The sequence below is a fragment of the Linepithema humile genome, chromosome 1 (genome assembly GCF_040581485.1).
Source record: "Linepithema humile isolate Giens D197 chromosome 1, Lhum_UNIL_v1.0, whole genome shotgun sequence".
Taxonomy (NCBI): domain Eukaryota; kingdom Metazoa; phylum Arthropoda; class Insecta; order Hymenoptera; family Formicidae; genus Linepithema; species Linepithema humile.
In genome coordinates, this window is record NC_090128.1 from 23,483,759 (window position 1) to 23,508,576 (window position 24,818).

Sequence of the window (24,818 nt, forward strand, 5' to 3'; positions counted from 1 at the left end):
AATTTTTTATTATTATAATTCAGTTTTGTAACATATAAGTATAGTGAAGTAGAAATTATAATAACTATTTTTCTCATTACATTTTATCTTCTATTATGTTATTAAAAATTACAATAATTGAAAATTTTGATCAGAAATAGATCGCGAGGAAAACGTTCTACATTTTGACGTAGTTATTTGAAGCGTATGAGAAAACAGCAAAGTGCAAAGATCTCATGGGGAAAAGCGCGATGACGGCGGGATGTGCAGATGAAAGAGATGAGGGATCAAAGTGAGGCCGGCCGAGAACCGCGAAATAAAACGATCACGATCAAACGAGACCCGTCGAATAGGCCGAAAAAGGGAGGGTGAACGGTAGAAAAAGATTGTGCGCACGCACGAGAAAGACTGACAGGATAAGGTGGTGAGAAGGATGGGGTTCTGGGATGGCGGTCCAGCGGGATAGAAAGGACCACTTATCCCTGTGTAAGTGGATCTACGTCGAGCGCGCGATGCTTTGGCGCAAAAAACAATGTAGTCGGTGCTTTTTTCCTAGGTGTGACATAAATGCGAAATTAAAATCTTAGCGACGAGGCGATGAACATCAATTTATCACGAAGATCGGTGTAGCCTTTGATTTGCGCGGATTTTTTGCGCGTTTACATTTTGCGCGTGTGTGCACTTTCATCGCTATGATGGATCGCCGAGATTGGCGACGACGCGATAACACTTTAAATTTCTGGCCAAACCACTCTCCCCTTCTCGCGTGCTTGGCTCTTCTGAATTTCAAGGTCAATACGACCTGCAATCTCATGCCTATCAATGGAATTGATAGTCGTTGCCTTTTACACCTGGCTTATATTCGATGTAACTGCGGTATCGAAGCATAATTAACGCGAATGTCTTATAATTCTGAAATTCAGCATATTTATTTATTTTACCATTTTATCGTAAAGTTGACCGGGTCTTAACAATTTGTAATGTTTTACGATTAATAAATATTTAAATGTCTAATTGTAAGTAAAATATATTTTAGCGTGTATTCTTCTACTTTAATGGTTACAAATTACTTTAATTATATATTATTGTCAACACACACGTCTGCGCGAAATTTTGCTTCTTTTGGAGTGTAATTGCGCGTAAATACGATATTACATCGGAACCTTCCTTTTTCTTACTTAGTTCTGATGGTTAACTTTTCGCCAAACAAGCAAGCTAGTTAGGGTGGGTTTAACAACAAGGTGGCGTGTTATCCCTGAGATTTGGCCGGCTGGGTCAGGCGGGATCACAGCTCCATTGTATCGGCGAACGCTTCTAACTCAGTGCACTGAACTCAGGGCCGTATCGATGTTCGATACATGATTCTTTCTCGCATCTGTCTATCTGAGCATTCTTTCTTATATGTTCTTACCGTCGTCATATGACAATTTATTACTTTTATCCAGAGATCAGTTTATTCGGCTCAAAAGTAAAGTCTGTTGTTTATAGATTTTATTTTATCGCGTAAAACACCATTTATGATATCGACAAAAAAATCTTGTCCGATTTATCGCAATTAAATGTGGCCGATGAATTGGCCACGAAGAAGCAACGTCGTCGCCGAAAACGTAAACGCGCTTCGCGCTCGATCGGCGCGATCGGCGCGTTCTAATCCATTTCTTGTAATTTTTTCGCGGGAGTATCTTTTTCGATCTGTAGACTGGAATGTAATAACGCGTATACGCGAGGCGGCGGTAGTCCCGGTAACGGTCGATACATACCTGATCGAAGCAGAGGAACGGGATGTAACGACGACGACGGGGCGACGGTGCAACGGCAGCAGCGGCGACCGCAACCAGCGTTTTCCTCTCCCTCTCTCTCATCTCTCTCCTCTCTCCCCCTTCTCTCTCTCTCTCTCTCTCTCTCTCTCTTTCTTTTTCTGTCTTCGTCTCAGCCTCTCCTCTTCTGCTTGCGATGCGCGGAGCGCGCAGCATCGAGAGTGGCTGTATCGGGCACCCCGCTGCCACACTGACTCTGATATACTCGCGAGATATCCGGGCAAGATTTAGTGCATCCTTTTGCTAGCTGCCCCGCAGAAAATCTTCGCCGGGAATCTCCCTTACAACCGATCGAAATGTTTCTTCTGTCCTTGAAATGAATACCACGGGTGGGAAAACAAGGTGAGCACCGTGCAAACGATAGAGGCAAAACTCTCCCCGTCGCTCTTTTCTTACCATTGCTTCGCTGCCTTATTCCATTTCGTTTTGCTTTTCTACGTCTTTCCTTGGTCGTCGTCGTCGTCGTCGTCGTCGTCGTCGTCGTCGTCGTCGTGGCCGTCGCGTAGACACCCCGAGGACGCGTCAGGACATTGTTCTTTACTGGCGCGCGCGGCATCTCAAAATTAGATCTCACCGGATCCTTCAAATTGGACAATGCTTCATATCGCGACGGTTGAAAATACGGTAAGCCGTGATCCGATTTATTACAGTACAAGCATTCGCAAGATTAAACGCAGTTTTTTCTAAATTATAATTCAGTAACACGAGAGAATGTTATGCAAATGACGCATTCTGAAGTTTCTGGATTTCCCAGCTTCCCGCGATGTAAATAACCCGAAATGTAAATTCGGGAGGAGTCGAGAAATCAAGCGCGCGTTAGATCGCATTCAACAAGACGTCTCGCTAGCTTCCCCAGTTTCTTGCGCTCCGCCCGAGTCGCATGTAGAGAGGCAGATAGAGGATAAGAAGTGAAACAGTGGAAAGACCGACGAGGGGGAGAGGAGGGTTAGAGAGAAATTTTGGTTTTTCATCGCGAGTAAAACCACCTGCCAGCGCGAATCTCCGCATAAATTCTCGGCTCGCCGACCAATAAATCGCGCACGGGTCCTTCTTCTTGGTTGTAAGACGTCGCGATGCCGCGCCAGCATCGCCGGCGTTATATTCCGGCTCTCCGCCGGAACTCCTTCCTTTTTCGTCGTCCCTCCTCCTCCGGCTCTGCCTTCCACCGTCCTTCTCATTCGAAGACGCCACGGTGCCAGACGCCGGTTCCGTCTCTGCGTTTTGTTTTTCACGTGGCCGCCGCTTTTTCCTGTCACGTTTTCGTCCTTCTTCGTCCGCCCTCGCGCCAGCACACTCCGTCCTTCCCTTCTCTTAAAATAATCAGCCGAGTCGATGGACCCCACAAATGAAATTGCGCGGGAGCCTCGCAGTACGTGGGCTGTTTCGTTCGAAAGATATTCCGACATATTACTCCGCGCTGCAAGAAATTATAATTTACGAAATGCATTTTGCTGCGTGATGGATTTTTATTGCTCTTCGGCGTCGCGGCCGTAATCATAACTTCGGATACATTTAAACGCGTTTATTCAGTACAATAGTGATCTAATTCGCTTGCTCGAGTACTTGGAAATATTAATCTTGAGGAAATTAAATTTAGATTAATTTTTTAATCTGTGTTTAAATTTAAATTAAGAATTACCTTTGAGAACGTGTATATAAAACCATGGCGCGGCATGATTTTGCAACAATATCGGAATGCATCTTAATGATACATCGGAAATCGTTTAGTCTGCGCACATCTTTCGCGTCTCTTCGCGGAAGAACTGTATCGGATCGCGCGCCAGTTTAAAGCCCCGAAGACAACTCGGCGTTTCTTTATCCCGCTGATGCATCGACAGCGCGCTTCGTTCTTCTTGCTTGCCTTTTTCTCACGTCTCCGCCGAACCGCGCGCGATTCTTTTTAGCCTGGCGCGTCTGCGCTCGTCAAGCCGCGCGAGGAGCCGCCTTTTTCATTTTGGCGCCCGCAGCTATGGTTTTAAATGCAAATTTCGGGCTTGCTGGAAGGCGGCGCGACCGATGGCGAGCGTTGACCGTCGGAGAGATTTACCGGGCTCGGACCGCTGTGTCCGTTTTGCGTAAGAATAGCCGGAGACGCACAGACGAACAGCCAGACCGCGTGATTCGCGGTTGCATGAACTCACTCCTGTAAATGAACCGCGTTGCAATTACGCGAGACGTACTCGCGAGCGCCACGTAATGACGATCGCATTTAACAACACGAGTGCTTCGCATCTCTCGCCGGCGCACAGTGGACCGAAACTCTACTGTGCCATTCAAAATTCGTTCTCTGCCTCAATTTTTATCGGATCTTAATAATTTTTTTTTTTAAATGCTCAGGAAACATAGAGCTTTAAGATAAGATTGCGCGTTTTTTGATATTGAAGCTTTGAGATAGAAAATTTGGCAGTAAAGTATTGAATAATGAGAAAATGTGCAATGCTTGAAAAATTACTCTCTGTATGTGACTTTTTTTTGCATGTGTTTATGTGTTTATAAGTGATTGTCTATGTGTGTATGTGTGTGTGTGTGTGTGTATTTGATAAAGGAAAATTAAAAAAATTAAAAATGTATTTAAAATATAATTAATCAAATATTAATTATAATCAGAGTAATAATTTGTAATATCTTATATAATAAAAAGTTTAATTTCTAATAAAATTTAACATAAAATCTTCGAAGAATGTAAAAGATTTTAAAAATGATTATTTTTTTAGCGTATTGGTGTATTCATAATTCAGTGATTGGGATAAGGACGGTTCGTCATTTCCAGTATTTTATGACTCCAAACTTTCCCTTATTTTGTGTGTGTGTTATGTTTGTTTTACTCTTTTAGTTTTTGCATGATTTAATTGCTGTTATAATATTAATTTTTTTGCTTCCTGTGGTAATTATAGCGATTTTTTTCTTTTCTGATTCTTAAATGACTAATACGTGGATCTGAAGAAACAAGCAGTTTACATCTTCACTGCATTTCTGGCGAGAACACATTCGAGCGTTGTTAACTCGAGCTTGTTTAAAGACTTCATTGCTAGTTTCCTGAGCTTCTTCGGAAAGATATCTTATTAGTAACCCAAATTATTCAATAATACGCCAACCATGAATTAATATTTTCAAAATAGAAATAATTTCAAAAGTAACTCAAATTGATAAAAATTTAATTGAAAGATATGGTATTATTTTGCAAGTTTTGAATTGTGGATATAAAGTCGATATAGAAAAATTTTAAAAGTATGCGTATCAAACAGCCGAGCTCTACGTTAAACTATATAATTGGTATCCTATGCCTCCATCTGTGCATAAAGTATTAATTCATGGTTGGCGTATTATTGACTCATTTGGGTTACCAATAGGATGTCTTTCTGAAGAAGCTCAGGAAGCTAATAATAAAATCTTCAAACAAGCTCGAGCTAACAACGCTCGAATGTGTTCTCGCCAGAAATGCAATGAAGATGTGATGCATTATCTGCTTGTTTCTTCAGATCCACATATTAGTTATTTAAGAATCAAGAAAGAAAAAGAATCGCTACAATTATCAGAGGAAGCAAAAAAATTAATATGTCATAATAGCAATTAAATGATGCAAAAACTAAGAGTAAAACAAACATAACACACACACACATATAAGGGAGGGTTTGGAGTCACAAAATACTATGGAAATGACGAACCATAGGGTCCTTATCCCAATTACTAAATTATGAATAAACCAATACGCTAAAAAAATAATCATTTTTAAAGTCTTTTACATTCTTCGAAGATTTTATGTTAAATTTTATTAGAAATTAAACTTCTTATTATATAAGATATTACAAATTATTACTCTGATTATAATTAATATTTGATTAATTATATTTTAAATACATTTTTAATTTTTTTAATTTTCTTTTATCAAATACACACACACACACACACACACACAATCACTTATAAACACATACACACATGCAAAAAAAAGTCACATACAGAGAGTAATTTTTCAAACATTGCACATTTTCTCATTATTCAATACTTTACTGCCAAATTTTCTATCTCAAAGCTTTAATATCAAAAAACGCGCAATCTTATCTTAAAGCTCTATGTTTTCTGAGCATTTAAAAAAAAAACTTATTAAGATCCGATAAAAATTGAGGCAGAGAACGAATTTTGAATGGCACAGTAGAGTTTCGGTCCACTGTGCGGCGCTTGCTACAAAAGCGATACGATTTCATCGTACTTATACGCGTTTCTTCTTATTCGGTTATGGATTATTCGAATACATTAAAGTACGTGATATTTCATATGCGCAAGGCCGAGTCTTTAATATCGATCAAAATGCAAGGTAAACGTAATTATGTGGCATTCGCGAAGTTAAATTAAATTTCCAATTGCATTAAATTTCGCCGTTGATTAATTAAGTCGTGTAATCGCGCAGTCGAGCGGATCAAGCGAAGCGTAGTATTTCTAAATAACGTTTGCGATTGTGTTGGCGTAAATCGATGAAACGGGTCGTTGACCGACGCGTGCGCTATCGTCTCGCCTTCATACATCACGTTCGGAAGGAGGATGTTCCGGAGAGCGTCACAACACCCATTACAAGCGTTATAAAGAATCACGGAGAGCCCAGGCATCGCGGGGTGGTCTCGATCCACAGCCGTTTGTATCCGGGCCCGAGAAAGGGGCCGCACCACTACGATGATGTAAAAAATAAAAAGAAGGAGGAAAACAGAAGAGGACGTGAGTGCCAAAAACGAGCAAGAGTTAGTGTTGCAAAAGGAGAGTGGTGGAAGCGAAGAAGAGAAAGACGGAGGGTGTGAGAGTGGAAGAGAGCGAGAGTGAGCGTTGCGGCCGTGTTTGTGCGTGTCGTGCGAAGTAGATGGCCGGGAGTTCGGCAAGAGGGAGGACGAGAGAAACGGAGAGGAGCCGTAGCGGAGCGAGGAGATAAAAGGAGGACGAAGACCGGACTGAAAGCGAGCCGCTGACACCGTGGAATGATGAATGCATTTGGGAAAGGAGCCGCATAAATCCCCAAGGATAATACCGTATCTCGTGGTCCGGCTAGCAGCATTTTGGCGGAACTTAGCCTTGAATTTACGCGGATATTGTCGTTTGATAAGGGAGCGAAAGATGACTCGCTTGAGCTATCTTTAGCGAGATCTAAAGAATAATTTGCTTCTCTTACGGGGTTTATCTATAAATTATGAGTTCGTTATAATATGATGTGGTATTCGAGCGAGCTCGAATCTATATGCAGCATTAAATCATGTCGTCATCAATTAGACTTAAAATTCTCCAAGTTGTAAATTTTAACGCTTTTGTGCATTCTAAGCTTTTGCAGTAAAATTCTTATAAAACGTTTCTCGGGTAAGATAATTCTTAAATGCGATACGCTGCAAATGCAATTGCCCTATCACGACGGATAGAGTTGTTCGCCATTCAACTGATCGATCTGCCGAAACGCGAGTGAGCGAAATACCGATCACGCTCACTCTCGGCTGGATGTGTTTCGTTTGGCGGTGGTCAAGCGCGGGCGCGGCGAAACAAGCTCGTCGAGAGGCGTGGGAAGCCACGGCAAAAGGTTATGGCTATCGCGGAAATATTTCACCATCTTAGGGAGCTGGTTCCGCCGATCTCGTCGGATCGCGCGCACCGAGTATTTATCGTAATAGGTAGCCGTGTGTACGCGCCGCTCATCGCGTAATGCGTCGTGCGTGCCAGAACGACGGGATAATAAAATAGTGCGAATGGTGGTGCGAAGGGTAGCAGAGTATTTTCCAGAGTACGCCAAAATTTCTTCGCCAAAAGTGCCCTCGCATTTGCTACGGAGATCGTAGAGATACCATCTTCGCCCGAAGAAACTTTAATGCGTGTAAAAAGAATTGCAAAAATCTAGAATATATTTAAAATTTACGTCTACAATATATAGTAACGTAAGATCTAATATTTAAAACACATTTCAACAATCACAATCGATGCTTGATATAGCATTCTCAATGTGATTCTTCTTCATCTTTAAACATCTCTGACATTTGCATAATAGTCAATACAATTTCTCAAACGAGCTCGGTTCGGAATGCGTTCAAAGAAGTCGATATTAACAATAAGCCGCTTATAGGTAATAGTCGTTCTCGTTTCGAGATATGAATGTGTATACTTGCTTATAAACCGAGAGCTGAACTCGTAAAACGGATTTTCCGAGGACGAGCGTTTTTACGAGGCAAGGCGATAGACGACGGATGCCCGACATTTAAGACGGTCTTTATTCCTTGGGTAAGGATAGTTGGAAAGGCTTGGACGGTTGCCAGGTACGTGATAAGAATAAGGTCGAAACCCCCTTGACTTTCATGCTTGCGCCTGTCCGCCGTTGCCAAAAACTCACTAGCAATCGAAGCGTTTCAGCTGCCGGAAAGCTCCGTTAATTTCATGACGCAGTCAACTTGAATAAAAGGATCAATTCAACGCGTAAATCTCTCGACTGTCGCAATATCAATCGCAAGTGAATTTCTTTCTGGATTCGTTGTACTTAGACGAGATTTTTAGTTATCTGTGCGAGTACTCGGACCATTTCTTCATTCTACTTAATGATTCGTAACAACGGATGATGTAACACGTGCAGTCTCTGCCTAGACACGTGGGCGCGTGACTTAATAGAACTGTCTCATAGTCTCGTTGAGCAAATCGTGCTCGAAATTACCAAGCGGGATCTCTTATGATCATCCAGAAGTTTACATCTTCAACGTTAAACATGTCTAAATTGAGAGATATCATATTTTTAGCAGTAGCAAATGCAGACGCACAATTGATAGCAATTAATAATTTATATTTATATAGAAATATATGTACAAAATTTCTTACGAGTGAGTGAAGCAGAGAGAGAAAGAGAGGAAGGATCTCGTTTCTCTTTGACGAAAGAGAAAAGGTGGCACATGTTCCTTGGGAGTTTTATTGCGGCGAATCTCGTGCGCATTTCGCGCAAGACTTGGAAAAGAGACACACAGAAAACAAATGGAATTGCATACACGGCGCGAGCGAAGGCTTATTGCGTAAAATGAATCACAAGTGGTCAGGCAGGCTCGCGCGAACGTGCAACCGGTCAAAGGAACCCCCCGATTCTATTGCGAGCCCCGACCGGTTGACGATGGAATTTCTGTTCGGTCGTTGTGTTCTTCCTCTTTCTTCATACCGCGCCTAGTTCGTTGTCGCTTTTGCCGATTGTGTTCCTAATTTTCTAGCGACTTCCTTCTGCGCATTCTAACTTGTATTAATCTAGCTAAGAACTTGGTTAGAGTTGTAATAAAAGTACGAGTTTTTCAAGAGGCGAGAATGAGGTGAAAAATATTATTTAGGGTAAAAAACTGATCGATAAAATATGATTCAAATTTGTATTTTATACGTTTTATGATTTATTTAATTGGTTAAATTTTCTTGAGCAAAAGTTTCACAATTTCTTGAGATTGTCTAAACACGAATGCCATGAGAAATATTAGAGATGTTGTGTAATTTTTTATCCTTATCCTAGCTTCTCTCGCAAAGTGAAATATCTTACTTGCTAGACTATTCCGGGCAGACGGCGAATATATTTTCCACTTTAGATAAATTGAATTTTAAGCGAGGCGAGGTAACTCTGCCAGACGTCGGGACGGCTAGGACGAGGAGCAAAGTGTGGGTATTTGTGGGGGTTTCCTCGATTCTACGCTGCTCTGGAACTCCGGTGAGAGAAAGTGCCGCGCCCCCTTCGGGAACGTCAGTCCGAGTTCTTCGGATCTCGGGCCTCGAATTGCCTCGAAGCCGATTCTCGACCGACATGTGACGCAACCTCTTACATTGTCCGTGTCGCAAGAGTGCACGGAGTTTCGGTCCATAACCGCCGTAAATTTCGATTTATCTGTCCGTCGCAGGAAATTCGTCTCAATGACAAACAGCAAAGAGCTCCGTATGTCCGTTGTGATAGGCGATTAAAGACAGCGAATGCTAAAAGATTGACATAAAAGGGAAACGGGATGGGTTCTAATAAATTTATTGGCCATCATTATTTGTAAGAGGTTTACCTAAATCAAGTCTAACGATCTTTTATTTCATATTTATTTCACTTCTCAAGTATCTAAATTTGCGATTATAATTTCTCTTCTGCGCTTCGATAAATTTATATCGCTTGAATTTCGTCACGATTTTCGTGGGTCCTCGCATCGTTCCAAAGATTTCACATCGATACTGTTAAGTGTTAAAACTTGGTTGTAAAGTTTTTCGATTCCCGTTTCAATAGAGTTATTACCGATAGTTGTTCGTAGAATGAGCTATCTAAATCGGGGCCCCAGCTGTCCCTCTCGCCACGGCGGAACGGACCCCGCATCTGGCTGATTTAACGCGGCCATAATTTATCAATTTAGTGGGGCATTTTTCATCCGATGGTCCGTCTGTCCGGTCTTCATAGGTACCAGCACGAATAGGACGCGAGAGACGCGCATAAGGCGATATACCATATATACCGGACGTGCCTCCCCGTTGCGCGCGAGGTAGGCAGCAGAGCGACGCGATATTTACAGTCCCCGCTTACCCACATCTCCACACAGCGCGGTTTTACTCCTTTATTCCCCCCCTCCCGCCTGCCCCGCACTCTGCCTTCCTGCACCCGCTCAACACCCACGCACGGATACTCGGTAAAGAGGTACAGGGACGTGTAAACGTTATACGCGTATAAGTACTACCTCTATACGGAGCTGCCGCCGCAGCTGCTTCGCCTTTCTCAGAGAAAGAGAAAGAGAAAGAGAGAGAGAGAGAGAGAGAGAGAGAGAGAGAGAGAGAGAGGAGAGCACCCGGAGGATTTCGTGATTCAGGTTTTCCTCCGGGATACGATAGATAGACGGCGGCGGCAGATAGACGAGAAACGTATGCACGCGCGCGCGCGGGAAGTGCAAACGCTTGCATCATCGTCTAGAGTAGACAACGGATATTGGAATAACCGGCGGAGATATATATTAACACTGAAAGAGCCGACAGACAGATCGTGTGTACCACAATAGTCCTCTTAGACAGCGGAATTTCACGGAACATTTTCACGGAAGTTTCTGTCAGTCGCAAAATACAAAACACTGGGCGAAGAAACGCGAAGAAAACTTTGCCGAGTAACAGAACGGCACGTGTAAATCGTACAATGTCTCATTCTGTTTAAGGAGAAATAAGGAAGGATCGCTTTAGCAGCGGTATTGTTTCTTTACGGGGGGGAAAAAAAAAGGAGCGAAAGGTATTAGGATATCTCGAACGATGCGCGTGAGAAGGCGCGGAATTTGCACGAGCGTAAATCGAATAACGCTTCAATCCTCCCCGCGCGCCAATTCACGGAACGATATCGCGATCCAAGTTTCCAGGATTATCATTGAAAGGGTCCCACTGCACGTACACACGTACGGATACCGCCTCCGCATACGGAGGTCGTTAACGACTCCTCGTGGGTCCCGGGTAGATAAAGGGGCGGAGTTGTAGGTGGAAAAGTGTAGGTAGCCGCGGTAGGTGACTAAACACACTCTAAACTTAGATAGCACGACCTTCCTGTCTCACGGTTGACTTCCTGGCTCTTTTCTCCTCCAGCAGGGAAGCGAGCGTAGACTCGGGCCGGCGAGAATCGAGAGGAGGAACATCGCCGCGGCACCGTGGGATTACTTATTCGTTTAAACAGATGCAAATGCGAGGTGAAAAGCCTCACGTAACGGTAGAATGCAATCGTCGATACTTGCAAGTAATAGCTGATAATTACGTCGGAAGGCATCATTATTGTTAAGCCAGACACACTATTTATTAGTGTGTTATATAAGTGTTGTTGTATATTGATATTATTGATATTAGTAAAACAGCAGGAATTATTTTTCATAAAATCAAATAATATGAATTGTATAGAGTATCAAATTTTTTGCGTAAAATTTTTTAACGCCGAATGGTTTGTTTGTGTGCGGCCAATGTAAAACCAATTTTATTGAGAATTTATTTCAATAAAATTGCAGACTTCCATAGTTAGTTAGAAAGATGTATTCTATCAAAAACTGGACGCTGCAAATATCTTTTTTAGAATTTGTATTAAAAATTGACTTTAAATTATTCAAAGAATCTATCGGCAAAAAGTAACACGCTGGTCTGTATTGCATTTAGTTTTATACAAGTTTGCATTTTGGAATGCCAGCTTCGCAGACCTGCAATATGCAAGAAACAAAATTCTTAATATAGTAATGTATTATTTACTTACATATATATCTTGACTTTAATCACGTTGCAAGTTAAATTTTTTTCGGCACGATGACAGGAAGATTGAAAAGTGAACGATACGGTCAAGAGCATTCTATATTCGCTGACAAGCGGAGAGATCCTCGGTAGGCGTAAGGAAGGTTGCGATAGAAGCACCGCGATCAATCGATCAAACGTCAAATATATGTCAAGAACTCGTCTTTCACCTAAACTTCTGGTCTACGAAGCTTCGTTTCTCGTCCCACCCTTTTAAATTAATGGACCGACGATGCTCGGGAAGCGGAAACAGGTCAACTTTGGACGACCTTTCAAACTCTCTCCCAATATTAATTTTCATAGCCTGTGAAGTTGAGGACATGTGCACTTTCACTAGCATTAGCATACTTATATTCAATAGTTGAAAGTAACTTCTTTAAATTACATTTTATTATATTCTTAAAGATTGCACACATATATTTTACATTGCATTAGATTATTTTTAAATCGTATTAAATGTTTTAGCACGCAATATTGTGTCTCATAACAATTTTAATGACAGAGATAGCTCGTGTTAAAGAAAATTATTTTTACTTTTCAATTGTACGAGTCTACAATTCGTATATTTCGAATATCGATTCACAGTTTCACAGTTTGCGATCGGTCTTGCAGCGTCGTTAGTTGTGAAAAAAAGAGTGCTTCGTTCTAGAACTTCCTATCCTCCGCTCTAGATACAATTAAATCTATAATGTGAAGTGTCGATAAAAATGAAGGGTGGCCGTTCCGTCGTCCTGGATGCTAAATTGTTCCGGTTTAACGGCACCGGTCGTCGAGAGGGGCGACCGATGAGGTTCACGAGGGTGCGTCACATCCTCCGCAAATTAAAAGCTGGAGAGAGAGGGCGGCCCTCGCGCTGCCGATCTGGAATAGAGGTCAAACGACGAGTGAACTAAATTGGAGCCGATCTAATCTAAGAGAACCTTGCGCTCGCGCTAGTTTTTCCCTTCCATTACGGCGTGCCACGAAAAAGTCGTTCGACGCGAGAACCCGCATCCACAACGATGATGCTGAGGAAGTGACGTCACGTGAAATCTGCCGTTTTTCCACAAAAGATCCGGTTTGACTTCTTGGTACTTTAGCTATTAAAAAGTTTAACAGTCACTTAACGCGTTTCTTGGTGCAGGCACAAAAGTATAGGTTGAGTGGAAATTATGTAAATTAATCTATATTGCATCTTAAATGCGCTCCGCGGAAAATTGATAAACGAATCTACTGTAATTTGTATTTATAATTAGTACTTCAAGTTAGTTGCGCAATGATGGTCCTCGTGATAATCGGAGATCGCTCATAAGTGATATATTTGGCGTTCGCGATAATTTTTTGTCAAAAGTGGCGAAAGTATATTTTGCTGTACAACGACGCGTTTATCGGATAACAATTATTGGTTAACAATCGTGCGATACCAGATGCGATTAGATCATAATGGACAGTAACGCATGAATCATGTTCTCGGCGTCGACCATAATCGCGCGGAAAACGGCGGGCAGGCGCTGTTCTCTTCTTGCCTTATCGGACAAAGCGTTATCGCGGCACTTTGACGGCGCAATCGAGTCACAATAAATCACCAGACGTCAATGACGATCGATGGAAACCTTTCTTTTTTTTCTTCCGTCCGCGAACGATTCATTACTCTCTGCTTCCGTAGGATGTGCGAGGACTTTTAAGGCTACGGCGAATCGGTGGCGGCGATTCATCTTGCAATCTTGCAGAAAATGGAGTTGCGGCCAGAAAAGGCGCTATTACCGTTCCTAACGAGGATCGTTACGTTACAAAACGGTTGCGAATCAGCGTACGGCGAAAGTTTTCCCTGGGACTCCGGCGCCGCGCTACGATTCTCGCAGCGCGATCGTTTATTTATGCGCCGCAGCAATGTGGGTGTGCGCCGATATTGCGATGAGAAAGTATCAATCGATTGTCTTGAAACAACAATGTGAAATACTGCACACCATTTTCGGTATGTTTGCTAACGAAAATGGACGCGGGCGATTGACTACCTCGTATTTCACAGGATCGTTGATAGAATACCGTATTGAGGTATCACGCATCCTATTTGCTACTCTTTTATATTTCTATCTCACCATATTGTTAGGAATAAAATATCAAAATAAACGAAAGAGGAAAAATTGCAATATGTACCTCTTTTCTTTTTTTATGATACGATTTGTGATAATCCGATATAAAGTGCAATATAATTTTGTTGTAGAAATGAAGAATATATATATATTTATATTTCATACAGTATAATGTAATTTATCGTCGACGTTATACTAATATCACACTTCATCATTATTATATAATTGTATATAGATTATCTTTGACGAAAAATTGATATGCACCCTCTTCTTTTATCCACACTTTTATGATACTGCAATGTCCCGATTTCGCTGCTTCTGACTATCTCTTTAAGGATCTAAGTCAGATGATTGGCGCAAGCGGCAGATGTATTTATATACCATCGGTATGTCCTTCAAGGCGCTCGTCCTTCTCCTCTTGACCTTCCACCCTTGATATTCCACTCCCGATCGCGACTAATCGTTCACCCACTCGCGACTCTCGATACGAATTCGCTTTCGCACACGTTCGCAGACGCCACCATCACCACCACCACCGCTACTCCACCACTACCATCATCAGCACGAGCAGCGGAAACAACAACGAGCGAGGGTGGTGTCCAACCCTCTCTCGGTGGCCGCCAAGGCGGGGTGGCGACAGGTAGGGGGGGAGGGGAAGCAGAGAGAGCACTCGGTCGATCTCTTGTCGTTGCCAGGCGACGAACATCCACCACCAGGCTCACACTCACCCCCGCGACTAACCCCGGAGCGTAACTCCTGAAAACCGGCACCGGCGCCGTGGCGCCATCTACGCCGCCCGTGCGCGGGGGGGGCGACTTCACCTTCTTCTCGGGGGCACCCCCTCGGCCCCCGCCGCAGTCGCGCGATGCACCCCGCGACGCTCGGTCCCGCACTCGGAGGCGCCGCCGGTCGTCGTACGTTTCGCTTTCGTCGAGCGTTGTCCCGTTCCGATGGTGCGCCCGACGGTCGGAGGGTGGCGGTGAATCTCGGCGAGCACCACCCTCTCTGCCGAGGATCTCGTCCTGGCGACGGAGCTCGCGGCACGACTCCTCCGCTCGGGAGTACACGACGGACGATATCGGGGGTCAGGTCGTCGCCATATTGCTGAGGCACGACGACGGCATCCTCGGAGCGCGTTTCGTAACGGCGATACGGTGCGCGGTGGTGATATGTTGGTGGGTGTTACGTACGTTCCGGGGTTGTTTTTCGACAATGGCCGCCGGTGGCGAGATCGCGCGATAACCCCGGCGCCGCGGAGGGTCACCCGCTCGCTCGTTCTCTCTCTTTCGCCCGTTGCGCTCGTGATTACGAGGGTCGTTGAACCAGAGGTAAGTCGCCAGACGTATCGGTATTGACACGTGCTTTCACGAATTCCGAACGGTCTCCCGTTGTTGTTAGACTAATTTAGTTATCTCAATTAGATTTCCGATCGAGTTCTCTTCAAGATTCTGCCTTTAATTTTTTTGGAGAAAAAGTCGCCAAAAGGATGTAAAGTCTTGTATTTTTGATGATCTCATCTGATATATTTGTGCCATTGATTTATTTAACGTGTTTAATTATTAAATTTTTCAGAGTTGATAAATTTGCGAAGTGTTTTTGTTTGCGTACTTGGATTAGTACATCTCCGGTAGAATTTAGTGGATATGTATTCTATTTGATTACAAATTAGTTTGAAACAGTTCCCTATTTTCTAATCTCTTAGCCGCAAATCGAAATGCTAAATGACTTGAATAATTAATTGTTATCGCCGACGTTTTATTTAATTTCGCAAAAATGTTAAGTACAGTGAATGTACTGATCATTTTTAAATGTTTCTCACAGTGATGCCACAGCCGTAAAAGAACTCTTAATCTACTCTTAATTAATAAAATTAGATTATATTTCATATTTATGAATGACAATTTTGAAATATAAATTGATATTTAAACACTTGACACCATTAGAAAGGTATTCAAAGCGCTTTTTATAAAATCGTGTAACAACAACAGCGTGTGGGATGGATTTATATATAACGACAATGTGTAGGATTTTTCTCTCTAATAAAAGAATCGAGAATATTCAACAATATTCCCGTCGATATCACGTTTAATTTATGCAGCCTTTTAAACTCGACATTTACCGCCCTTTTAACCTTTCGATCGTCCAATAAATGATTGAATTATTTCCCGTTATTTCCACCTACATCGTCATGTCCCTCCCTAATGTACCGTTGCCGCTGATAACGAGTAACAACCTTCGACATTTTTAGCAATTACTCAATTTTGCAGAAAAAACATCCGGTCGAGTCTTAAAGTGAAATAAGTTAAAACAAGGGCGCGTATTTGCTCTAGATAGCTTTCGAGCCGTCTGACAAGTCGATCGATTAACGAAGCTTTCAGAATGATATGTTTTTTTAATCATTTCCATTTTCACTTTTGTTTATTTAATTACATTTTCTATATCACTGTGAATGTTTTTCTAAATAATGTATTACTTCTCTAAACAAGAATATTACTTTTGACATAAAAAGTTTATTAACGATTTCCGTGTATAAAATTTAGCACGAATCTGTTTTATGATAAAGCATTTTAAAATTGAAATACTTTATCAGTGGCCATATTGACGGACAGATATAAATCAGAAAGCAGACAAAAGAATTATTTATGTAATCTCTGCTGTGTGCCAGATTTTCGCGATTTTCCGACGTGGTGACGTGAATAAATCGTGGTGACGAAACTTCCTGTCTGGGGTGAGCATACGAGACTGGGAAGGCTATTTGTACAGACGAATTCTCGCGAGGGCGGGCGATTCTCGACTAAAGGGGCGCAGGAGAGAAAAAAAGAACTCTCTTCTTCAGTTGCGACGTTGATTCTCTTTTTTATCGCGCGGCATTCTTCTCTCTTCCGCGTTTCTATTATTCGCTAATGCGATGCGATTCGTTATGCGCCTGCAGGCCCATCTAGCGAATTTCTCTTCAATATCATTGTATTATATTATTGCCGCCTCCGCAGGCTTTGCGAAGATATTCTCATACTCGATTATTGAAATTTCCCCGTAAGCGTATGAGCTATAACACTCGAACTTTGTGAGAGAACTTTTTCAATTTTAAAATTTCATGCATGGATTTTTGCTCACAATAAAGTGATGTTTTATTGGCAGCAACTCAACTTCACATTTATTTTTATGCAATTATGATTTGTTAGTGTTAAATTGCTAGCATTTATTTAAAATGAACTTTAACTAATAATTTAATTTTAATCGCATATTTGAACTTTTATCACGCTTATGTGCTTTTATTCTTACGAAAGTGATTTCTTCACAATTTTCTCGACATATTGAAGATCGACCGTGCTTGAAAGCAATGGAATAAACAACGTATATATACTTTACTTGAAACAAACTTGAAAGCAACGGAATAAAAACGTATATTTTATTTCATCGAATATTATTTATGCTTCAAACGGTATATTACAAAATCTTATAAATTTCTTGAGTATGTATGATAATGCGGAAATCGTTGAAGAAGTAATGGGTGTTTGCTGCGCAAACTATTTAAGCTGCGCTTAACTTCGCGAATTACTGTACGCAGGAAATATCCTTTATTGCGACAGTATTGGGGACGATCGGTGACAGGATGGTCCTTACGGAGGCACAATATTATGGTCGATTAAAGATAGGGCATATGTGTAACATGACATGTCGATATCACATGTAGGCTTAGTATACCCATCAATCTCAATATTTACAAAATGTATTGTATATCACGATTATCCATAAAATGAAAGGACTAATATTATATATCTCTCTGTTATATAAATATTATATATTATATTACGTATAAAATAAATTTTTTATTTTATAGGTGCTTGATAAAACCTCACGATGCAAAGAGATAATTTTCAATTCCAATTTTTTAAAATAATTATTAAAGATAGCAATTTATTAGAGAGAATGAATAGTTATGAAATAAATTTACATAAAAATCTTTCGAAAACTGCAATTTTTTTTAAATTCGTAATTTATATAGAAGCCGGAATTTTACTGAATTCTTTAAGTTGATAATCTAAATATTAAAAAATTTAATTGAAACAACGAGCATTTTAAAAATCTGTCAGTGTAATAACGTCAAGATTATAATATTATTGTTATCTCTTTTTTTCTTCGTAGAGCATTCAAGGATTTAATACTCAAAGTTCTTTATCTTATCTCATTTTATTGATATTAAATGCAATCTTCACAGTAGATAAATCAAGTGTTAGGCGGTTATATGCGTAGTTAAACCTGCCACTCTAAAGTGAACCGAGAATCTGAGCCTGTATTTCTATCTGATTTTCGCTACGTAATTTACAAAGCACGATGCCGCAAACGACTGCCAAACATGTTGAAAAGAAAAAGAATACAGTGGAACAAAAGTCGCGGAATACAAGTCAGATACCGCTTGACGTGGCGAACGATCCTCACGGGGGGATTAATGTCGCGATAAACGTGTAGTGGGACACCATGGGCCACAGGATTGGGTGAAATAAAGACATAACGAGGCGATTGCGCTAGACGGACGATTAGCAAGTAGCGAAACGTCTCGTGCTTATGGTTACGAATGCTTATGGTGTCTCGCGTGAAAAGGCAACTGGATCTGTAACTATGCAGTTGTCGCATACGCGACATGCGAACGGATGAGTCTAAAAAGCGTAACGTGCCGTGTCGTAAAGTGGCATTAAGCGGGAACACTAATTATTAAAGGTAGCAATTTATTAGAGAGAATAAATAACTATTAAATAAATTTGTGAGAAAAATTGCGATTTTTTTTCAAATTCGTAATTCACAGAAATATTCATAGTAGAAATCTGCACGCATGTACGTATCCTTCAAGTCGGCAGTCGCAATATTTCGAAATAAATCACAAGTTCCATTGTTAGTCATTGTTGTTGTTAATATTGCAAGTATTCAAATTTCTAAAAATTATATTTGTTTTAAAAAAATTGTTGATGCGCACAATACGCGGAGTGTGCGCGTCGAGAGACCGCTATTTCGCGCAATGAAATTATTCGCACGCGGATCGGGGAGATATTAATTTCGCCGGCATATTTCACGTGCCGCGCGGCTCGGCTCGGCGATTCACCACCGCGGGGCAAGATTAAAATTGGGATTAATCAAGCGAGATTATACCGGCCGCCCATGCTTTCCCGCGAGTCGCGCGCGATAAGAGGACGCCGGTACAGGTTCGCGTCGTTGGATTGTACTATTTGGCGCGATTCACTTTCCGCGGCGTCGTAGCGTGTGTCGTTGAAAAATAACCCTCTCGTCGTACACCACCGTCCGCCAAGGCCTTCGCGTTCGCCGTTCCCTTTATGCGCGCGCGAGCGCGAGCGCGCATAATGCAGCCGCCGCGAGTCCCGGTGCGGCGCGGGAAGAGAGAGAGAGAGAGAGGGGGGGGGGGAAGGGGAGAGGGAGAGAGAGAGAGAGAGAGAGAGAGAGAGAGAGAGAGAGAGAGAGAGAGAGAGAGAGAGAGAGAGAGAGAGAGAGAGAGAGAGAGAGAGAGAGAGAGAAGATGCTCTCGAAAAAGTGCGGCAACAAAGTTGCGCGGTGCGCACACCCACGTCCGCGAGATCCAGAATGTCAGGGTCGTACTTTAACCTCGCGCTGTCCTTCGTTGCCTTCATGTACCCTCCTCCTCCCTCCCCTCTTTTTTGTCGCCGGCTTATATTTCCACCGGACGCAGTTTGCCGATTTTTTTAATTGCTACCTTTCCATCCTTCTCTGTCCCTCACTCACGAGATCACCGTTAAGCACGACACACTGTTAACCACCTCGCGAATTAAGGCACGGTCACTTAAAAGCAAACCTGTAAACCGACGCCCACGCGGCCGGGTACCTGTTATATATGCACTTACGTGCGCCCAGGAGCGGATCGAAGAACAGATCGAAGATCCGGTATTTATCGTGGCTGCGATTTTCGCCGAAATAATATCGGGACGCTTTAATCGCACGCTTACGTGACCGCGCTCACTTATGACGCGAGATACGTGCGTCATCGTCAAAAACTCTCGATATCGAAATTCCAAAGTGAAAGAGAAATGTAATTCTAGGAATGGCTTAATCATCTGCTCGTAAAACTCGATCTTGCGCATAAGAGAAAATAGATATTTCTAAGAAAATGTATCACGTTATCGTTAAACAAAATATTGTTTTTAATTTGATACGTGAACTATGTCGCAACATAGAATTATATTCTTTTGCGAGAAAGAGACGTCAAGAACTTCGTAATTTTCATCTTTTATTCCGGTAGTGTTCTGTTGCTGGAAATACATCAATTATATTTTCAATCTCTATGAAGGATTATCTCGCAGCGACAAGCTTTCGCATTGTTGTTGCGAAACGATACGGCCCTGCGGACGCGCAAGTACAGGGTGGCCAGACAGAAAAATCCGAAAGGCTCTCCTCCACCGATGAGTGCCACGAATAAGGGCCACATAAAGACGGGTCATAAAACTATGATTTACGTCTTGTCATTGATGCGTTTGCTGTCCGTTCGTCCGTTCATCCGTCGGTCAGTCCACCCATGCTCGTCCATTCGTCCATCGTGCATTCGTCCATACGCACCCATGAGTCTCTTTCTCCCTTGGTTCATCACATCTCCTCTCTCTCTTCGTTCCCTCTTATTATCTTTCTTATAGTCCCCCTTTTTGTTCTTCTTCTACTTCTTCTTTCGCATCGTCCACCTCTTCTCTACCGGTTTCGCCAGGTAGCCCCATCGGGCCGACGATGATCGATTCGTCACTTGGAAAAAGTAGCGTGTCGTTATCATTGCAATTATTATAATCCACTGTGAAATATCGCGTGCGAAAGCTGCGCGGTGAGCCAAACGACGAAAGCGAAAATTCATTGCGCGCTGCATCTTGTCCGTTCCCGTCACATTCCAGTTTCACTCGATAATTAAACATCATTTATATTTTAACGGTTTTATTCTGTGCTTGTACTACTACTACGCAGTCGTGTCGAGTGAAATTATATATACGTTTTTTATTTGTCATGGAACAATATTACAGAAATATGTATGTGTAGTATAAAGTACTTTGAATATAATAACTAAAATACCTTATTTTATTATGATATTAAAAATTCTTGAACATTTTAGGGAAGTTAGACATATTCCGTCGTTATAAAAATATTTACGTTTCGAACGCATTTCCGAATTTATAACTTTACAGTTAATTTTGCTTTAGCTCGCTGCGGAAGATGCGACCTTGTAGCCCTCGCGCGGCTCTTCGGGTTTCTTCGCGCATTGTCCTCGAAACATAAGTTATATATACACATGTACAGTGTGGTCAGTGGGTTATTTAAAATTTTAACGCAGTCTTCCAAGACTGTCGGACTCCCCCGACAAGACGGTTACGTTTAATGGCGTCTGCGGTTTGCCATCAAACTTCTCAACGCTCATAGCACCTGACATCTCACACTTATACCCCCAGGATTCCGTCGTTTCTCATTTGTTTTGTGGAATCCTTTTACCCTGATTTCCTTTCCGCTCATACGTAAAGCAACACTTCTGGAACAATCATCGTCCCTCTAAAAAATCTCTAGAATCATTTTCTCGCATTATTATTTTTCGCATAAGCCATTTTGTTTTTTAATAAATAAAAGCATAATATTTGTATATGCAAAATAACAAAGAAAATACTCAGCCGGAAGATTGCAAAATTTTCAAAATTTTTTGAATAAAATATAATTAATTAAAACTGAGAAGGGAATAAATAACAAAATTTTGGTTTTGTAAATTAATCTTAATAATTTGATCTGTAATATCGCTCGAATCGCGAGAGATTAACCTTTTATAAAATAAAATGAAATAAAACTAACTTTAAATTTACCGAGGAGAATGAAGAAATAAAGCGATTTCTCGGACACCCAGTGTACGTTAGCGCATCATAAAGTTCCCATGTTACTCCATTACCGAAGATGACGCAAGTACCGCGTCTTAATCGCGGGATTACACGGTTTACAGTGTAAGAGCTCCGCGCGGGACAACGCGAACTCGAATTGCGAAATAAAAGTCGGCTGCGGCGGCGGCGGCGGCGGCGGCGGCGGCGACTCTCGTCGCGTTGAAAACTTTCGAGTGAAAGCGATCGCGCGCGCGGCTTGTTAAGACGTCAGTTATCGTCGGCCGTCGGTGATTAATCCGACAGGTTGGAGGCGGAATTATAAAACGGCGAAACGCGTTATCGCGCGCGCGAGAGTGGCGGCGGCGGCCGTGCGCGTAAATGCGAGGTAAAGCGCGAGATAAAGACGAGTACGCTTGGCCTGCTCGTTCGCTGCGCGACGATACGTATATCATGCCTGGCACGGTTTATCACGGTGATGAGGAAGGACAGAAGTCCATTTATCAGAGGCTCGTTCATAGAAATCTTTCCGAGAGCCGAACGATGACTCAAAGGGTACCCAAGATTATCAAAGATCGTTTCATCTTATCTTTTGAGTTTATGAATCATAGATCTTCAGGTAGATTCGAAGCCTCCCCCGGGTTCTGCGGTTCAAAGGCGCTAAAGCAACAAACAGTGTATCGAGATAAATGCAAAGTCAGAAGTTAATTAATTAATATAAACGCTTGTCACGATAGTGAGCGCAGCTTGAAAATACGTAGGAGGGATGCCTGAAAGGTGGAAAAAGTTTTCCCGCGATGTGGCTTCGTAACTACATGTATTCAGGATCGGATCGAGACTGCTTTAAGAGTATTGTCGGTATTCTCAAAAAATCACAGAATAATGTGGCTTACATTTTATCATATTATTTCTCAGCACAGAGAAATTCCTCTAAATAAATTCTCAGCGATACAAATTGTTGGCATTGTTTTCGTAATAGACGTCTATACACTTATTACTTTTTTTTTTATTCAAATATCAGGATAACTGATATGCGCATATGTTAATGTTATAGAGGTAGAGGCAAGATTAATTCTCTCAGCGTGCATTTTTACCATTCTCAGCGTACGGAGGGAATTGCCTCGTGTAGCGGGGGCCCGGCCCTGCGCGCGTACGCGTCGAGTCGCGACGCGAAGGTGAGCGCGCGGTTAATTTGCATAATCAATTCAAAACGATGAGTCTCGCGCCTCGAACGGATCGGTCATTCTTTTCCCCACGGCCGCCGGTATGGAAGAAAAGCCATTCCCGGCGTTATATAAATTACGGTCGTCTCACCCAAGAGAGGTGCGCTCTTACGATTATTGAGACGGCGTTGTAGTAGCGGGTAGCAGTAGCAACCGGAGCTCTTAAGCCCCGTCGTAGTAGCTTCGCTTCGATTTGGATCTCTGATTGCGCGGAGCCGACGTGCGCACGCCAAAAATAAAAAAGTGCGCGCGAATAACAGGGAGGAAGAGAGAGAGGGAGAGAGAGAGAGAGTGAGAGGGAAGAGGAGGAAAAACTGCGCGTTGCGCACATCGCGAGACATAAAAGCTTTTACGAGCGTTAAAAATCGCCGTGGCACGGCGCCGTTTCTTTACTTCCATTACGGCAATCCCGTCCTTTACCGTTATACCTCGTTGTAGTCGTAAACAGCGAATCCTGCGCAGTTTTAATTTCTCCTTTATCCTCTTAAAAGACAGCTTCTCCTTTTTTCGCGCGACTATCATTTCTTCGTCATCTTCGCTGTCGTGTTTTCCGCGTACGCAGCCTTTACGGCACTCACACGCTCGTTAATGAATCCGTGTTTTGCCAAATGCTCTCGCGGAAGACAGTTATTTTTTTTTCCGCGATGCGATTATGCCGAATAAAATTATGTATATTGTGCAAGTTGTTTTGAAGAATTTAATGATGCAAAAGATTGCGAAAGGAAGCGGAATGAGAAGACCGTGATGATTCAATCGCATCAATAATCCATGGCCTCAAAAAGCAAAAAATTAAACGGTGCAAATATCCGGGAACCCTCAATTATGTCGGCTACGAAATTATAAAATAAGATAAAATTGCGTCATCAGATTTTTTGTAATTTCCTACGAGTGGATTATATAACTTTTCAGCACCTTGTCTACTCCGACGAAATTTGAAAGAACATGTGAACCTTTACGAGTTGATTATATAAGTTAATATTCTGCCTACAAGATTTTACTGCGATGATGGAAGAACATGCATAGAAGAACACATATTTTATCTCAACATATAATTGTTATTTATTATTGTTACTGAAGCATTACTTCTATATTTTTTACGGGAATATTGTTAACGACCTATGTGTATATTTTCCCGTTTCAGATGTGAGCTACTGAAGGTGGGATCCTCAGGAACCGCGAGGTCCTCGCAATGGAGGCGGGACCAAAGCAGCAGCAACAGTCGCCGCAACAGCCCCAGCAGCAGCAGCAGCAGCAGCAGCAGCAGCAGTCGCAGCAGCCCGCTCAGCAGCAACAACAACAGAACTCACCTGGCAGCGCGGGTCAGCCGCAGGGACAGGCAGCCATCGGCCCGCAGGGTGGCCCGACGCAGGGCGGCCAAGGCCAGCAGAATGCGGAGGACGCGCTCGCGGCGACGGAGAACACCCCCGTTGACGAGGGTGTGCTCCTCGCCCGGATCCACGTGCCCGAGCTCTACGTCAGCAAGTGTCTGCAGTTCCCGAAGGATCAGCTGGTCTGGGACGTGAAGCAGCAGTGTCTGGCGTCCTTGCCCAAGGTACGAGCGACTCCTTCGGACAAGTATTTTCATCTATATCCCGAATATCCCGAGGGCGGCCTCGAAAATAGCCTGCG

The 24,818-nt window shown here is 42.5% G+C and overlaps 1 protein-coding gene across 8 annotated transcripts in view; it reads left to right on the plus strand.

Moving 5' to 3' along the window:
• Positions 1-24,818, plus strand: part of Prosap (prosap) — a 118,979-nt gene that overhangs the window by 57,242 nt on the left and 36,919 nt on the right. For 4 of the 8 annotated variants that reach the window (XM_067353203.1, XM_067353204.1, XM_067353196.1 and 1 more), the window contains one exon: positions 24,331-24,742. In XM_067353203.1, the coding sequence (XP_067209304.1) occupies positions 24,379-24,742 (364 nt within the window). In that variant the 5' untranslated portion in view covers positions 24,331-24,378. Of the gene's footprint in view, positions 1-14,981; positions 15,439-24,330; positions 24,743-24,818 lie in introns of those variants that run through there. The other 4 variants (XM_067353197.1, XM_067353200.1, XM_067353215.1 and 1 more) reach the window with 2 other exon arrangements.